The sequence below is a fragment of the Merops nubicus genome, unplaced genomic scaffold, assembly GCF_000691845.1.
Source record: "Merops nubicus isolate BGI_N331 unplaced genomic scaffold, ASM69184v1 scaffold15697, whole genome shotgun sequence".
NCBI lineage: Eukaryota > Metazoa > Chordata > Aves > Coraciiformes > Meropidae > Merops > Merops nubicus.
In genome coordinates, this window is record NW_008622456.1 from 52,143 (window position 1) to 70,467 (window position 18,325).

General features: G+C 45.0%; 1 protein-coding gene across 1 annotated transcript; it reads right to left on the reverse strand.

Moving 5' to 3' along the window:
- Positions 1–1,806: 1,806 nt before the first annotated feature.
- On the reverse strand, positions 1,807–16,589 carry LHPP (phospholysine phosphohistidine inorganic pyrophosphate phosphatase; the record flags this gene model as incomplete). The annotated part of the gene is made up of 6 exons (XM_008944801.1): positions 1,807–1,898; positions 9,080–9,172; positions 10,292–10,355; positions 13,580–13,733; positions 14,159–14,346; positions 16,563–16,589. Coding segments are annotated over 6 exons (618 nt in total), but the record flags the coding sequence as incomplete, so codon positions are not given.
- Positions 16,590–18,325: the final 1,736 nt, after the last annotated feature.

Below are 18,325 nucleotides of genomic sequence, written 5' to 3' on the forward strand. Positions count from 1 at the left end.
TCAGAGATGATTTCAGACCACAGCAACCACACACTGACACAGGAAATGTAACAGTGGGAACAATCTGGTTTCCCCATGTAGAACTGATGCCCCCTTTCAGCTCTGAAACCATGACTCAAGCTTCACACAAGAACATGTTTTTCCAGCATATGATTACACACATTTCTATGTGTGGAGAAAGAGTTTAAGTCAGTTGCCTGAACAGTCTGGATGCAGCTGCACCTGTGGTATGTTTTATGATGGGTAAAGAATGACCCAGGAAATACAGATTTTGGGTTCCAGTTTGTGCCCATTGCCCCTTGTCCTCTCACTGGGCACCACTGACAAGAGTCTGGCCCAGCCTCTTGGCCCCCACCCATTAGCTCTTCATCAGCATTGATCAGATCCCCTCTCAGCCTTCTCTTCTCCAGCTGAACAGCCCCAGGGCTCTCAGCCTGTCCTGGGAACAGGGATGCTCCAGCCCCTCAGCATCTCTGCAGCCTCTGCTGGACTCTCTTCAGTATTTCCCTGTCTCTCTTGAACTGAAGAGCCCAGAACTGGCCAAAATCCTTCAGAGGTGGCCTCACTAGGGCAGAACAGATGGGAAGGACAACCTCCCTGATGGTCACTCTTCTTAGTGTACCCCAGGAAGCCACTGGCCTCCCTGACCACAAGGACACACTGCTGGCTCATGGTGAACCTGCTGTCCATTAGGACTCTGAGGTCCTCCTCTGCAGAGCTGCTTTCCAGGAGGCCAGCCCCTAAGCTGTACTGGTGCAGGGGGTTATTCCTCCCTAAGTGTACTCTTGAAGTTGAACTTCACTAGGCTCCTCTGTAGCCCATCTAGGTCCCACTGAACAGCAGCACAGCCATCCAGTCTATCAGCCTGTCCTCCCAGTTTTACACCACCAATCTCCAGTCAGCCCTGGACCATGCCCTGTTCCTAACCACACTCAGGTCTCCCATCAGCAGCTGCAGGGAGGTAGCTCTTGGGTCAATGAACACACAGGATCATGAAGACACCTGCGTGGAGAAGGGTTCAAAGGGTCATTTGAAAGAGCTGAGTGAGCCTGCAGAAGCCTGTGCTCTGGTGAATGGAGCCGTGGAGGAGAAACAGCTCTCACGTTTCAGACATCCAGTGCTGAATACATGTCTGGAGGAAACAGCAGACATATGGAGTCCTTCAGAAAGCTGTGAGATATGACCCACAGAGATCACGAAGTCGACAGTCTAATTTTACAATCTCAACCCTGCTAGAAGTTTCACACATGCCTTTCAGCAAGTGCACAACGCTTTCACGCAGCAGCAAAAAAAGAAACCAAGCAAAATCCAAACCCCACACCAGCTCTGTGCACTGCCATGAAAAAATCATAGCAGGAATTCAACAGAAAATATCTCTCTAAAAGATCAAAGAATTTCTTTACAAGATCACGACACGTCTTCCCCTTCCTGCCACTTTCATACACATGGTGTTTTCCCAAACTGCATTTTGCAACTGAAAATGTCATTGTCCACCCAAGCCTAGCTGCTGCTCAAGGAGGTTTGTTTGTGCAGACAAATGCAGGTCTATGCTGACAGCAAACTTGTGCCACCAACAGGAAAAAACCTGGAAAAGGCATGGACAAAATCCAGCCTTGTGCATTTGTTCTGAACACGAAGCAGGTTCCAAAGCACAACTCCTTTTCTGGCAGAAATGAACGTGCTGTGAGGAAATCAGAGTGCAGGGTCGTTGGGCAGAGAGGTAAATACAGCAATAATTCCCTGTAGTTATTTCTCCTCTTCCCACGATTGCCCCCAGGGGATGTGGGGTGTTGGGGATGCACTGACCTGTACTTCCCTGTCCGAACCTGCAGAGCTCTCATCCCACACTGCTGGGCCCCTCCAACATCATTCTCAATATCATCCCCAATCATGATGGCCTGTCAAAAAGATGAAATACAGAAAAACCATCATCAGGTGGATTTTATTTCTGTCATAGATCACACTCCTTTGATAACAAACAGCTTGATTTGATGTTCAATGCTGCCATCAGACAAATTAAACAAGATAATATTGTCATCGTATTGATTAAAAGTCAGCCTACCTTGAATATAATTCACCCTACAGGTCCTCCAGCAAGGTGCTGGTGCAGCAGGCATCTGTACAATTTCTAATCAACCCCCAAAATCCAAGTCATTTGGCACAGTTCAGAGAAAACGTTCAATTTTATGTAGTTTTTAATGATGCATTTCTGTGATGCTCCAAGCAGTTTAAGCTTAACTTCTTAAAATCCCTGAAAATGGGTATTCTAAAAGCCAGTCAAAAGCTTAAGCTTGTGATCACTGAGATGTGCAACTTCACAGGGCTTGAGCCCAACCCAGGTTCAGGTTGACAGAGAATTCTGGGAAGTCACTGTAAAATCTGATTGATTTATTTTGGCACAATGTGATGTGATATGCACAGGCCTGGCATGGTTTGTGTTACAGGCAGCTTAAGTCTATGCAAATATGGATAAATACAATTGAGTAGATCACCAAAAAAAATATGTAACTCAGGCCAGACCTTTTAGCTGGGCTAAAATTTGTCTGAGTGTCTGATGAAAACGTGTAGCACACGTGTTCACCTCACAGTGCTTACCTTTGTGGAGACAGCACCTAAAACTGTGGAACTAAACAGCTTTGAAAAGATGTAATCTAGAATCTATCTAATTTTAAAATGTGCTTTTGCACCTTCTGTATCACAGTTGAATTTTAGCTAAATATTAGTTAGTTCCATCTTTAGCCACCTGATCTTCATCCTGACTTAGCCTCCTGCTTCACAAACATAACCACCAGACTTTCCCAACAAGGACACCCTGCAGCTCTAGAAATTCTTCTCTGAATTCCCTTTCCTTCCAAGTACTTTGGATTATTTTCACACCCACACGTCAGATACACAGAGTAAAGTGTTTATTTTCTTACTAAAGAAACTGCTTTTGCATTTTGTGAGGTTTGAGCTTTTTTTAAGGTCTGTCCTGATGGGTCCTTGTCCCAGGTATGGGGCTTGGGAGGTTAAAGCTGCAGCTGAAGAGATTTTCTGAGAACATCCAGAAACCAAACTGAGCTACAAACGTGTATCTGGAGCAGCTTCAGCTGACAAAAACTAAATCAAAATCATAGAATTGTTTTGTTTGGAAGAGACCTTTGAGATCACCAAGTCCAACCATTCACCCAGCACTGCCAGGTCAGCACTGACCATGTCCCTCAGCACCACATCTCCATGGATTTTCAATCCCTCCAGGGATGGAGACTCCACCACTGCCCTGGGCAGCCTCTTCCAGGGCTTGACAACCCTTGCAGTGAAGAAGAGACATAAGCACTTGTGACCAAGGGGTCAGAGGTGGGTGAATATGCCCCCAGGGCAGGAGCAGCAGCAGGCTTTGGGACAGGTAGCTCTGCCTTTCCAGCTATCTACTCACAAACTGCTCCAAAGCCACCTGAAGATGGAGGGCTCAGTCTTCTCCATCCTTTCATAACTGGCCCATTTTCCTTTTTCACTCTGCTCATGGCAACATGTGTGTGTTTCCAGGCAGATGCCTTCCCCTGTAGATAGTTCACCTGTCCTTATCACTCCTCCAAATGAGCAATCCAGCATGAAAGGGGGAGGAAACACTGGGTTCATTTTAAGAAATTAGTACATAAAGGATTTATACACAGATGAGGAAAACAGAATAATCCACTGTTAGATACAGAGCTGCAATATCTGGCAACACTGCTCCCAGCCAGCCACCATTACCAATCTCCCCCCTGGCTTCTCTGAGATTTTTAACCATTTTCAACTACTGGCTTTAATAGTTTCTCATCCTTTCTTATCAAATTCCTCCCTGAGGGGGACAGGGAACAGCCCTGCTGGGAGCAGATCTGCCCTCCACCACCCACGTGCCCTTGCTTAGCCTGAACCCAGATGTTCAGGATGAGATTTCTGAAGCAAAGACAATTCCAGTCTTGGGTTCTCCAAACCCTGAAAATGAATTTCCTCTCGAAACAGGAAAGGACAGAGCAGGGCAGCCCACCAAGCACTCGTTTGCTGGCCAAGGCTGTATTTTTCCCCCCTCCAGGCAAGTTTTCTAACAAGATGCCCAGCAGCTCTGCAAGTGCAGCTGCAGATGAGCAGCGATGCCTGTCCAGGCCAGCTTGTGGCACAGGCATACAAAAATGTACTCCAGCCCCTGGGGATTTCACAGATTTACTGTCGGTGAAGGGCAATAATCACTAAAGGAGGAGCAATTATTCCCAAATCATTTAGGATTTAAAAAAATCATTGGCAAGAAGATAGAGGTCAAAAGGTGTGCTGTCAAGGGAAATAAAAAAACTCTACCTGTCAAACCTGGGTTTAACTTCCCCTCTGACTGCAATATGGTAAGAAGAGAGAGAAAGATATAAAACTGAAAGGTCACATACCCACTGAAAGCAAGAATTAAAAGATCCCCATTTGTGTTCACATTTTACACAGGGATCACACTATTAATCTGTTCAATTATTCTGCAGAAGTTACTTTTTTTTTGAAGATCAGCTGAAAACATGCTAAAAAGAAGGGTAAAAATGCAGTGGGACAGTCTCCCTGGTGTTCAGACAGATCATCAAAGAATTAAGATGGGTGTAATTTGTCTTTTCCTAAGCCATACAGCTGGTGAGAGATGGTGCATGTGCTTGTACAGAGGTGGTAAAGGCTCTCGTGTGCTCTTGAGGAGCCTCCATCAAATTGAACCTGGAGTGGCTGTGACAATGGAGATGAACGTGACCTCCAAGAATTTGGGGGTGGGAAGGCCCAATATAATCCCCACTGGATAAATGTCTGTGGCACACATCACCACCACGGTCAGTAGTCTTACTGCTGTCATCTGGGTCATGGACCCAGAGATGAATGGAGGTAGGGGAGAAGAAGTAGCCAACACTAATGAGCCTTCAGAGATGTCAGTTGTATGGGCTTCAACAAGGCCAAGTGCTGGGTCCTGCACTTGGGTCACAACAACCCCTGCAATGCTCCAGGCTGGGGGAACCATGGCTGGAAAGTGCCTGGTTGAAAAGGCCCTGGGGGTGCTGGTGGACAGCTGGCTGAAGATGACCCAGCATGTGCCCAGGTGGCCAAAAAGGCCACCAGCATCCTGGCCTGGATCAGCACTGGTGTGGCCTGCAGGACCAGGGGAATGATCCTTCCCCTGTACTCTGCATTGGGGAGGCCACACATGGAACCAGGGGTTCAGTTTTGGGCCCCTCCCTCCAAGAAGGACCTTGAGGGTCCAGAGAAGGGCAACAAAGCTGGGGAAGGGTCTAGAGCCCAAGTGTGGTGAGGAGCAGCTGAGGGAGCTGGGGGTGCTGAGCCTGGAGCAAAGGAGGCTCAGGGGAGACCTTCTGGCTCTGCACAGCTCCTGACAGGAGCCTGGAGCCAGGTCAGGCTCTTCCCCCAAGGAACAAGTGATAGGACAAGAGGAAATGGGGAGATGCACAGGAGGAAGTCTGCTAACTTCAGCAGAATATTTAACTCCACAAATGCTTCTGAAGTTGAACATATTTATGCCTAAACAGATTTTTGCTATAGGCTTAATAACCTTAATGAAGTTAAATGTGCCAAAGACTTGAGGAAATAAAGCTCATACATGAAATCTTGATTAACATATTGAACCCCTCTACACAAGAAATATGAGGCATTTCCTTTTCTCCCTAGTCTCCTTGGCCCAGCTGGAAATCTCCCAGGCTTCAGGACCCCAAATTTCTGTTAACTGTGTTTCTATCTTGTGACCTCCCCCTGCTCTCATGCACCACTAACTCCCACCTGAGACTTGGAGGGGGCAGAAAAGGGAATGGGTTAACTACCAGGAGTTTATGCACTCCAGTACGACCCGCCCTAAGTCTCATTAAATCAGGACCATTTACCACAGAGAGAACTTTTTATGATTATATAAAACTACCAGAACCTTAACGTTATTTAGGTTTTATTGTAAAGCTGTAAAAATCATCCACTGTTACACAGCTGCCTTAAAACATATGAATGAGGCATTTCAGTAACCTTTAAGATGTGTTATTCTTTGTCGTATTACTGAATCATAAGACAGGTCTGGTTACCTCTAAGAGGTTTAAATTTCCAATCTATTACAGTAATACCAGCAATCTGTTATTTCTAGGCCATTGAGGAAAGGTTAAAATGAAAATTGGACTTTGGGGAGTTCCTCCTATTCTAAGTGCAGGCTGAAAGCATCTCAGTGGCAGAAGGGAAAGTCAGGGTCTCAGTGAGAAGCAGTTATCAAGGGAAACGACTGGTGATAACTTTATTGATTAAAGCAGCTTGAGAAATTTAAGATTTGCCACTGTCTAGCACTGCTGTGCTGAGACAGCTTTATTAAAACAGCATTTTTCATTAAAAATCAGCTGAAAAAAAAAAAATTGTAATATGTTTCCAAAAGCACAGCTCATCTAAGATGGTTTAATGATGGTATGGATTAAATGCATTCCACAGGTGGAATAAGTTATTGGCCAGCATTTTATAAAACTCAAGGCAAGCAGAACCAGTTGTTGTCATGTCATTACAAAGGCAGGGAAGTACAGCTCATTTGGGAGACAGATTGAAATGACTGAGGAACTCCCTGAACTCCATATACAGAGTTCTTATCATTATATGCAACTAAACAACCTACAAATCCTGCTCTAAAGAACATTAAAGTTGCAAGAAGCATGCAGAAGTTAGGAGAGTGTGCCAGAATGAAGGGAGTTTGCTCTGCTGGAATTTGCTCCTCCCTCATGATCCAGGTTTTGACTCCAGCAGCACAATTTTCTCCTTAGTCAGAAGCATGAAGTGACTGGCACCATCATGGGGTAGCATCCACTACACTCACCCTGGGGCAGCCACATGCTCCCTTCACCTCAAAGCTCTCTGAGTACAAAAAATCACTCCAAATGCTGGACATACCACAACAACAAACTGATGGCATATAACACTAGGAAAAGAACAAATCATATGACCAGAGAAACTCTGGGGAGAGCTTCTTCTTTCAGTGCTTAGAGGGGTCCTGGAAGAAAGCTGAGTAGGGCCTGTTGTGACAGGACAAGGGGGGATTAGTTTTTGAAACTCAAGGAGGGGAGATTCAAACCAGAGAGAAGGAAGATAATTTTTATGCTGAGGGTGCCCAGGTTGCCCAGAGAGGTGGTCACTGCCCCATCCCTGGAACCATCCCAGGTGAGGTTGGCCAGGGCTCTGAGCACCCTGCTCTAGCTGCAGATGTCCCTGCTCCCTGCAGGGGGTTGGACTAGAGGATGTTAAAGGTCCCTTCCCATCCAAACCAGTCTATGATTCTGTGATACCCATGAACTGGGCAAAACAGTGTCCAAGGACAACCACAACTGTCTTGCCTATGGGAAAGGGCAGGCAATGCCACCACACAAGGATGGAAGATTCAAGAGTAACACCTTCCCTTCTACTCTTGCCCATTGATCATTTCTGAAATAAGGAAACACAAACCTGTATGCATCTGGCTCACACAAACAGTACCTGTTATATTGTTACTGGGAAGATACTGGAAAACTGGAGTATAGAAAAAAGCACTGCAGGTAACTGAAGGGTGAAAATATCCAGGAAGGGAGTTATTTTGGTTGTCATCTGGGGTAAAAGTAGAAATAAGGAGATGCAGTTTAAAAGGGAAGAATCCCAATGAATCCCAGAAAAAGCTGCCAGCCCATGAGAGCTCCTCAGCCATGAACACTGTCCCTGTGGCACTTACAAAAGTGCAGTTGTTTGGCTCACTGAAAACTGCTCTGGACAAAACATTAATAAACATGGAGCAGGGAACACTCCTGCTCAAGGCAGGAGATGGATGAGATGGCCTGCTAAACCTTTTCCATCTCCCCACTCTATAATAAAGCAAAACCCAAGCACATACTGAATTACAGGGCCATAATTTCATCTCCAGGTTCTAGGGATCTACAAGCCACCCAAATTTCTCTCCTGTTGTTTATAATGCCACCAAAACCCCCTGATGGAATTATGAGGTTGTAATTCACTGCTGTCTGTGAGTCATCTCACACTCATCCTTGTGTCCTGTGTGATACAACAATAAATCAATAGAGAGGATCTGAGCACAACTACTGAGAGGGGGAAAAAAAAGTGAGCTGTACTAAGTGCTGCAAGGAGCATCAGTGTGTTCCTGGAAAGTGTGAGGAATCCAGTAACACAGGAGGAGGTTTTGGGGTCAGTCAGTGCTTCCCATTCACCTAAATTAGAAAATGTTTTATTTCTGCCTTTTTCTTTTATTAAAAAAAGCTCATCTGTGTGACACCAAAGGAAATAAGTAATATTTTAGCTGTGATTCCACCATGCTGCAGCCTCCAGTTGCCCAGTGGAGTGCCAAGCACTGGGGCACCTCTCATCTTGTGAGGCACAATATCTGCCACAATCCCTTGGGAAACCCAACTTGTCTTCTTCTGTATTGTCCTCTTTAGCCTCCAAATAAAGGAACTTCAACACAGAAGTGTATGTTCTTTTGAATGATATGGTTTGGGAGCAAGGTGACTGAGAAACCAGAGTAGAGAATAGAGGGATGGAAGACCCTAAATTGGGTAGAGGTATGAAGGGTACAGTCAGAGCAGAGAGAAACAGGTACAGGGAATGAAAAGGGAATTTTCATTCAAAAAAAACAGAAAAACACAAAAAAAAACACTGTCATGCTTTGCAGGAGGGTAGGAAGAGTAAACAGGGCAGAAGAAATTCAAGAGGTCCCTGTCTGCCAGCACTTACTCTCCTGGCTGTCAGTTCTCTTTTTTCTAATTCACATTATTTGAGAGAATGAGCAAACATGGTTTTTTTACCCTCTGAAGCACTTTTTCAACTATTTTTCTTTTCTGTTTTCTTTTTTTTTTTTTTTTTAAGTAACTCATAGGAAGATCCTGAATATAAATATTTCTCTGCACCATGTATAACACTGAGTTTGGAAAAAAATTTTTGTATATTCACCCAAAGTTTCCTGTGTTGTTCTGGCCACAGTCCCCTCAACTGCTTCTATAACTTTCTGTGAAAATCACCAAACCAGTAAAAAAATGCATCAGTGGGCATCACTACATGGCACAGGCAGTGGTCACAGCCTCAGAAATCTTACCTGGTCTGGTGGAACTCCCATTTCTGCTAAGGCTGACTCAAAAAACATCTTTGATGGTTTTCCCACTACCTCAGCTTGAACATCACAAGCATACTGGAAAAAAAAATGAAGAGAGACACGAATAAAAAATGCTGATCAGAGAAGGATTTGTTCAACTCCACAACTCCAGTCAATTGTACAAAAAGTATGTGATTATTGATTTTTGCCCTTAAATACCACAATGGATTAGAGGGTGAAGGTGAATATCAGGGAATTTAGATAACAGAAGTGTTTAATGTTCTCTGGCAGGAGAGAAAGTCCTCCTGGAACATCTCCAGTTACAAACCTTCTACATTCTCCATCATGAGATTGCTCTTCAGTATCACCCATTTTTGTAAAAGCATCACTCTTAAAGAAATAGCAAACCTCCTTCATGTGAAATGATGACAAGCACTGGAGGGCTGTAAAAGATGCAGAGGGTTTCTTCAACCACCTGGCATGCTTTTAATGTTTCAAGTGACCAGCCAGATTTACAAAGTTTTATTTTCCTGCAACTAAATAGCAGTACTAGGCTGAAAAAGGTCTTTCTAGCTTGTTCCTAGACAACTAGAAGACGAAGCTTACCTGGGAGGCAAAAAGTCTCCCCAAAACTCACACAGACACTAATGAATGTGCTGCAAGTATACACTATATTCATTATCTTCTGTGCTTCTATAAACCCTTACTTTGCTTTATTCTCTGCATTCATTCTGCATTTATTTTTTATCTCTCTGCAAGCCTTTAAAAGGGAGAATAATGATTCTGTCCCTCTCTCACCCTAAGGCTGGCTTATCTATCAGTTCCAGCTCTGCACAGACTTGGTCAGGCTTAAACAACAGGATTGCACTTAAGTATTTTTTGCTGTAAACTGTTAAGGGCAAGGGCTGTGTTAACAATGCTACACCAAACATAAACCAGACCTTCCTTTTTCTTTCTGCCTCCTTCTTTCAAGGGCCTCACTTCCAAGAAAGGTACCAAGATGGTAAAAGTTCACCTTTTAAATAAAATTTTTAAAATGAACCAAGTCAGAGAACAAATGAATCCATCCGTCGTTCGAATGCAGCAAACGAGTTTCAATCTGGGGAAACTTCCTCCACCAAGGTGAGTAATTACAGAAGATGACCCATTTTTATACCAGTTACTCTTTTAACAAGGTGCACAGAGGGAGTAAGCATAATGCAAGCTATAAAATACCTCTAATGCCTTCATATATGCTCCAACATCAAGTTTCAGACCATCGGTTTCTTTATAGTAGCGTCTGGAAATGAAAGTGATAAAGTTCCAATGAACTGGCAGTTAAATACAAAGAAACCACATTTTATTATTTTCTCTGCCTGTACAGATGTCCATATGGCTGCAGCAAAAAGTCAAGTCATCAGAAACTCTGGAGCCTTAATTTAACCCCAGGAATTAAGTAGAGGGCAGTGCTGGGGAAAAGATCTCAGGTTGGATGCCCATCTGGAACACAACTCCACTGCTTCAAAGGGATTTCAACCAGCTCCTATCAAGGATGAACTGGGCCTCTGTTTTACTGCACTGAATACTAGCTGCTCCCAAAGGACAACAGCTACACTGCTCTCCCTTTCATCACAGACACACTCTCCTTGGCAGACACAGGATCAGGATGACATGCTGGTACCAACCAGCAGCTGCAACACCTTCAGTACCTCTGGAAAGGGATCCCAAATGCTTGGCAATTATTGCTTGTCACCAGCCTCACGCATGAGGAAAGCCAGGGCACTGTTTATTTGGACTAAGGAAGCTCTCCAAGCTATTTTTTTTTCCTTTGAAAAATGTTCCTGTTGCCTTGAAGCCCATAGAATCAGTATCTCTATGGTGTTTTTCTGGAATAGCGATTCACATTAACACAGGTCTTCCAAGCCCTCCTGGTGAAAGCAAAGGCAGACTTCTCTGTGACAGGAAAAAAGAGGTAGGATGAGCAATGAGTTAAGGTTTTATGCCTTATCCTTCTGCCATTTTCGATTATTCAGCACAGGCTCCCTTTAAAATGACCACTTGACCTTTGCTAGAACAGCCATTAACCTTCTATAGTCTAGCGTAAACAGCTTAATTTTCTGACAGTGCCATGACAGAAGAAATTACAAAGCCAATTCCCACTCTCAGCCCAAAACAGATGCTAAATGTAAATCACTCCATTTTCTAGAGGAGGGCATTCTGCTTCAGTGGCTCTGACATTTTGGTTTTCTATGGAATGAACTAAAACTTCAGCCAAAATCAACCTGCCTGCCCAAGGCCTGCACCTCGTTCAGGTCCACCCAACTACATGGACTCTGCACATTAAAAAAGAAGCCAGCTTGTGGCTTGGTTTTGGATATGGGCCTTTGCTTCAACAAGGCTTCTCTGGTGAGGTGAACAATTCATCCAATCTATAATCTCCCTTCTTTAAGTTAGAGAACTTACCTAGCAGGGTAACTAATTCAGAACGTTACCTAAATGATCAATCGCTAAAAAAAAGTTCATGGTGAAAGCTGAGCTCAGAACATCCAAAAATCTACATTTTAAGATGAAAACTAAGGTTTCCAAAAAATAACAGTGGGTCTCTTTTAGAGCTGTCTACATGAATGAATGAGCAAGTAAATAAATACTTCTGTGTGCACAAGCTACAAGGGCATTTTTGCACTGATCACACTGCACATCTTAAACACAGCTTGATTCTGTATTTCATTTGGAAAGATGATATTGCAAAACACAAAACTTGGTTGTTTTATGTACATCAGCCATTATCATAATGTTGTTGGTTCAGCATTTTCTCCTCAAGCTTCCAACTGAGAATCAGGAAGGATTTTGTGTCCGTGTTGTAGGATCAGAGTGTGACTGTCAGGTACAGCAACACACTGGACTTCACTGCTCCTTCCCACTGGTAAGTTCTACCCAGCTGGATCAATAACCCACAAACTAAGAAGGTTTTTTGTGACCATTATGGTCTATTGAACCACTGAAAAAAAAAGTTGTCACTAGAGTTTCCTCAAGCTAAACATTCATAGTCCTTTTTAAGCCTACACATGACACAACAGATAAGAAAAACTCCTTTGAAACCATTGGGATTGGTCATTATTCAGTGCTGGCACTAATAACCTCCTGCTTAAAATCTCAGAAGACATCTAAATGATTTGGTTTTAGGAAAGAATTCAAAATCCCTGACTGGATTTTTCCTGCACGTGAAAGCAAGAGGTCAAAATTTACCTTTATTAAAAATGTCTTTTGATAGTCAAACTATCAAAACGTTTGATCTGTCAGTTCAAAAGCACAGATGTGCTTGCAGGCCTTTGCCATACTCACCAGCCCATCAGGCTATCCCTGGGCTCTGCCTTGAGGTCTTCTCAGCCACCACACTTCACTCACAGCCAGAAGAACATCTACCCCCAGCTCCAACACAGCTCAGGTGGAGCTTGTGCATTGTAGCTACTTTGATAAGTTGGTAGGATTTCTGTATTACAAATAAAACCTCTCCTGGCTTCTTATTCCTGATGTGTAGCAATTCTCAAGCCACCAGCATGAACGTGCTCCCTTACGTGTGACATTTTCATACTTATTAACCTGCAGAGACACTGTTGCCAACGTTCCCAGATGGCATCTTGAAGTACCACAGAAATGGCAAGGAGGCACTGATGTCACACAGGTCATTAGTCACATCCAGTAACACACCTCAGCCACCACAAACATGGGAAGGATGAGAACTTGGAAGAAGAAACCTGGCTGGCTGTCAGCTGAAACAGAGAATTTTGGACCACCTGATCCTCCCCACCATGAGTAACTTCAGGATACTGGGAGATGAAGCTGCACCACAAATCCACACCAACAGCCCTTTATTCAGGCAGGGCCCTGCTGGATTTTGTGTTTGTTTTGGGTTTCTTTCACTATTAAAAATAGTTTACATTCAGTTCAGACAGGAGCACGTGGCTGCATGCAGCAGTCAAACCAGCAGTTCTCATCTCTAAGACAAAAAAAGACACATAGTGCCTGTAATCCCACTGGCCTCTCACAAAACGTCTTCACAAAAGTGCACACATCAAAATCCAAACTCTCCATGATTCCTATGGGTTTTCTGAGAGGCTCTTGGACCTGCTCTGAAGTCCTTTTCCTGGTGCCTTACAAACCTACAGTTATCTAACCCTCCCACCACCATCTGCAAACGTGGATTGTTTTGCTCGCTCCTGAAGGTTGACTTTGGAGGGCTGGAGGGTGGTGTTTGCTGTGCTTGTACACCAGGGCACCTCCAGGTCTCTAAAAGCTGCTACAAGGAAGGGACTCAGGCAAAGTTATGACTGAATTACCCACTGAGGACCCTTCACTGAGAGGCACACGAGCAGAGCAGCCTCCCAGCCCAAACACAGATGAACTGCTTAAAAGTTGGCAGTGTGAATGCCCAACACCAACATCCGGCCTCCACTGAGCACAAAGACATTGGAGAAATTAAAAAATGTAGAGACTAGAGGCAGAAACAAACAGTAATTAACTCACCCTCTTCCAAGGGCGATCAGAACAGGCTTCTCCATCCCAATGAGAACTTGGAAAGCCTTGTTCAGGTTGGCATAGGTGAAGTTTTCTGCTGCGTCTCCGATAACGACACAGTTTGGGTTTGTTTTATCAATCTCTGCAAATTCAGGGACAAGATCTACAGAAGCAGAAAGAAAAAAACAAATCCACAAATTCCTTATCATTTTGGATCCTGCTGGAGTTGATGTTTTTCCCCAGATTTGTGTTTCCCTTAACAAAATAAAAATAGAAGTCTGACTTAACTGTTTTTCAGACCTCTTCTATTGCTGCCAAGATCCTGCAATCCATCACACAACAAGGAGCAAAATAAACCATTTCCTACCCCTGCTCCCACCACCCAGGTCTCAGTTATATCTCAGCTTGTCACACCCAGGCACCAAGACCTGAGGTAAACTCCTGAGTAGTTGAATAAAGACGGGTAACAGCGAGGGCAGGATCCTTTCTCCATACCCACATCCTGAAGAAAACACTTGAAGCTTAAAACCCCTGCAGTGACACCAAAGACAATGTAATGCCCCAGCATGTGCTGGGGTGCTGTCCCACCGTCGTGCACGAGCAGGTGAGGCCTCAGGCCACGTCCCTTCAAAAGGCGGCAGGCTGCAGGGGCCGGGGCGGTCACCTCGCCCACGGAGATGTCAAAGCCCAGGCCCTGGAGCTTCTTCACAAACTTCTCCCGCGTTGCTTGGGTTTCGTTGGTGCAGAACCTCAGCTTCAGACCAGAGGCTTTGATCCTGTTGAGTGAAAGCAACATGAGGGTAAACCAGAAAGAGGAAAGGAGCTTTTGTTGTCCGACCCATAACTTCAGTTAATTACAATAAAAATGCAGAGGAAACACCAGAGCAGGAGCAGGATCCCTGTGACCAAGACATGCCCTCGTCTTGGAAGACGTTCTGGCTCTGGACAGCTCCCTGAGAGGAGGTTGGACTCAGGGACAGTTTGGCTTGGACATAAGGAAAAAGGTCTTCCCTGTAAGGGTTGTCAGGCCCTGTCCCAGGCTGCCCAGGGCAGTGCTGGAGTCCCCATCCCTGGAGGGGTTGAGAAGCCGTGGAGATGAGGGACATGGTTTAGTGCTGGCCTTGGCAGTGCTGGGTTAATGGTTGGACTTGATGGTCTTAAAGGTCTGAATGATTCTATGATTCTATGTGCAGGGCCCCTGACACAGTGTATAACTGCCCTCCTGGAGCACAGAGCTCAGCTGCACCTGGTAGAAGAGGGGATGCCCACGGTCTGTCAGGCACACACACCTTCCAGGAATCACAAAACCCAAATGCAGCTCCTTTGCTTCAAACCAGCCCATGGATGTAGACACACATGACCTAGGGCACTGCACAGCCATCAGTAGAGTAGCTGGTGGGATATCTGGTGGGAGATCACCAGCTACTGGCATTATAATTTGGATTTTCACCGTTCTGCAGTGATCTGCTGGAGGTATCAGCAAGGTCTTGCTCTTCTGCAGACTCCAGGTAAGAGGCCAGCTAGTTGCATTGATGCTTCTATCAACACTGGGGTGGCTTCAGTTGTATTTATCACTTAATCTTTCAAAGGACAGGTAAATGGCTTCTCAAGGGATGAAAACATGGCCCCAGACACCCAGAGCCAAGGACATGGCTCCTGTGGATCGGTAGTTGGCAATCTCATTGAAGTCCTCTGCCTCTGAGGGCTTTGTTTCCTGACCCAAACTGTGGTGACCTACTGGGGATGTCACAAAAAGGCCCCTTCCCCAAGGACGAGTTGTCAGCTATTGGGAGAAGCAACTTATTTCAAAGTGGCCATGGAAAATCAGCATTGAAAACGTGTCACAATTTTTAAAAAACTCTCTGCCAAAGGGACTGTCACTCAGCTCCTCAAATATATTAAAATGCCCAGTTTTTGTCAGAGTTAGTGTTACTTTGTGTGGAATTATCTTTGAGGACCTAAGCTTAGAAATCTAGGAAAGCATGGGGCTAGGTTTATAAATTCATATTAAAATATTATTACATTTCTTTGTGTTAGGATGAAAAAGGACTTTTCTATTAAGCTGATTCTCAAGAGAATAAAATGTGGTGGGTTCATTTTCTAGAGAAGATGATCCCCCTTGGCTGGTGCAAACACCAAAACCACCCTGAGGTAACACATCTGATGATGAACCTTCCACCAAAGGATTCTTAGAAATTCGGTCCTGATCCAAAGAGCCCCTTCTGCCTGTTAGAACTGCACACTGGTGTCTTCTTCAATAAGGCAGGTGATTCATTTCTTTCTTATTATTTGTCTTTCCTAATCACAGGTATGTGAATTATCAATTACACTTAGTGGTTAATTGCCCTTCATAAAAATAGCTTTTCTATTTTAAATTAGGCAGTTAATATATTGTAACTAATAGCATCCACTTGTACATTATAAATATATCTTCATTGATTGGAGCAGTGAATGTGAGATTCACTCACAAGTTAATGAAGCAATTGAGTGAAGAAGTGCAGGGTGTACCCAGGGAATAATTATTGTTAATGAATTATGATGTGACCTTCTCAGAACAATGAGCAATTGGTGTGACAGTGGGATGACAATTTTCCACATCTGTTATTCCAAACACGGTTTCAGCTGTAGTTAAAAAGCAAAGCAGTGTAATGTGGACACATAACAAACTTTAACAGAGTGTGCCATGCTTAAAAAAAGACTTACTCTAAATGCAAAGCCTATCTGCACACTTGTAGGAAAAAAATCCTGTGATTCATGACTGGCTGGAAGCAGACATTTGTTGAATTAGACTCTGTTCTTTCTCTTCCTAAAGGTCAATGAAATGAATCCAGGCCCAAGACCAAGTGCCAACTTGCACAGACAAACAAGCACCTTCACGGGTCAGCTTGGTGAAAGCAAAGACTCAGTTCTCCTATGCTATAAATTCCTCCTCTGAATTTTAGATGAAAACCAGAGCTACCCTTCTGAAAGGCTTGACCAAAGCAGAAGCAGCCTGGACACATCCTGGACTGCTCCACGCCTTCGTGGCCACCAGCAATTAGCACCTCAACCAAGGAGCTCAGTAAATGCTTAGGATCAGGTGAGGTCCACAGAGAGCTAGGGCAAGCTGGGCAGAAAATGGGAGTCCTCTGGTGAAACACAAAAATGACTCTCAAAAATATCCTAGAATATTAAATAAAAAAAGCACCATCAAGAACTGCAGAGAATCAGAGAATCATAGAATCATAGGGGTAGGAAGGGACCTCAAATACTCTTCCAATGACAAGCCATTTTTTTCTTCCCAAATTAACACCTCTAAAAAGACCCTCTGCTAGCTCCTTGCCAAATCCTCAGGGAGTACAGCCATGCTCCCTGGTAGGAGCAGCATTATACACACACCAGGATGCTCAGCACGGGGACCACCAGCAGAGCCCACAGAGCCAGCACCCACCAGCAAACAACTATTACCTCACAGCTTAAATAATCAGGGAGAGCTTTCAACAACAGCTCAACGTGGGGGGAAATCCCAACTCTGTTTGTATTCAGGGTAAAACTCCCCTTCAGTGTTCATGGTCAGGTTTTGCACCAGGAGGAACTAAGGGATGCCTCCAAGGTCTCTGTCTAGTGGAGGCACTGCTGCTGAACTGGCCAGCTCAAGGGAAAACCTCCAGCTACAGAGCTGACCCAGCCACCAGCACTTTAAGAAGCACGTGCAGAGCAAGTTACTGAGATTCCTAGTGCCAGCAAGCATGGGGATGGTAGGAGGAGAATAAATAAGATTTGTAAGGCGATGCTGTAGGAGATAAAGAGCAAGGGATTAGATACCTGCAGCAAGTACAGAAGAATGAGGCAACAGCAGATGAAACACACAACATGTTTTATCCAGATCTCCAGCGTATCACAGCTTTGTCAGCAGCTATATAACAGAAGAGCAGGCACCCAGGAAACCCACTCAGGGCTTCAGCTGATGTCCAGACAGTGTGGCTGTGATAAAGGTGCCACTCAAACTCCAGCAGCACCAGGAATCGATCCTGACCAGAGGGCAAGGTGAGCATAGGACAGGCAGCACCGTGCTGCAGGGACTCTGCATGGTCCAGGGAGCTGTGGACACCCCGGGGCCACCTCCTGGTGCCCATCAAGGGCCATCAACAGGCTCACGTTCAGTCAGACCAATTCGTTCTGTTTCCAACACAACTGCTCACTCCTGACACCCACGAGTGAGGAAGCTTGAACTTCACCTGCATGCGGGGAGCTAGGTGCGAAGGGAGAGCAGCTTCTGACCTCCTGGGGTGTTATGAACACAGCTGGGCTGAAAGCATCTCTGTGGCATCAGGAACTTGTCAGAGCCCCTCTCAGAAGGGACACGGAGCCTGGGGGGCAGCAGGGAGCAGAAGAGAAGCCTGGCTGTGCTGGCAGGGCTGGCACTGGCTGCCCAGGGAGATGCCAGGGCACACAGGTGCTGAAGCAGAGGAGCAAGTCCCAGGAGAAACTTCCAAACCCAAAATTATGGGTGGACACATGAGCACCAAACTGACACACCAACAGGTGGGTCACAGGACTTTTTCTAAGCCTTAGCAGGGGAGGGATTTAAGCCCACTCCAGATTAAAACAACCAGTCCCACAAACAACCCCAAAATCTGGAACAGGGGCACTCACCTGGCTCCGGGCGTACCGGGAGCCCACGGGGAGGGGAGAGATGGAAAGGAGGGTTTGAGTTTCAGCCCCTGAGGCTGGAGCAGCTCTTTGAACTGACCTTTACCTCGTTCTGGAGGAGCA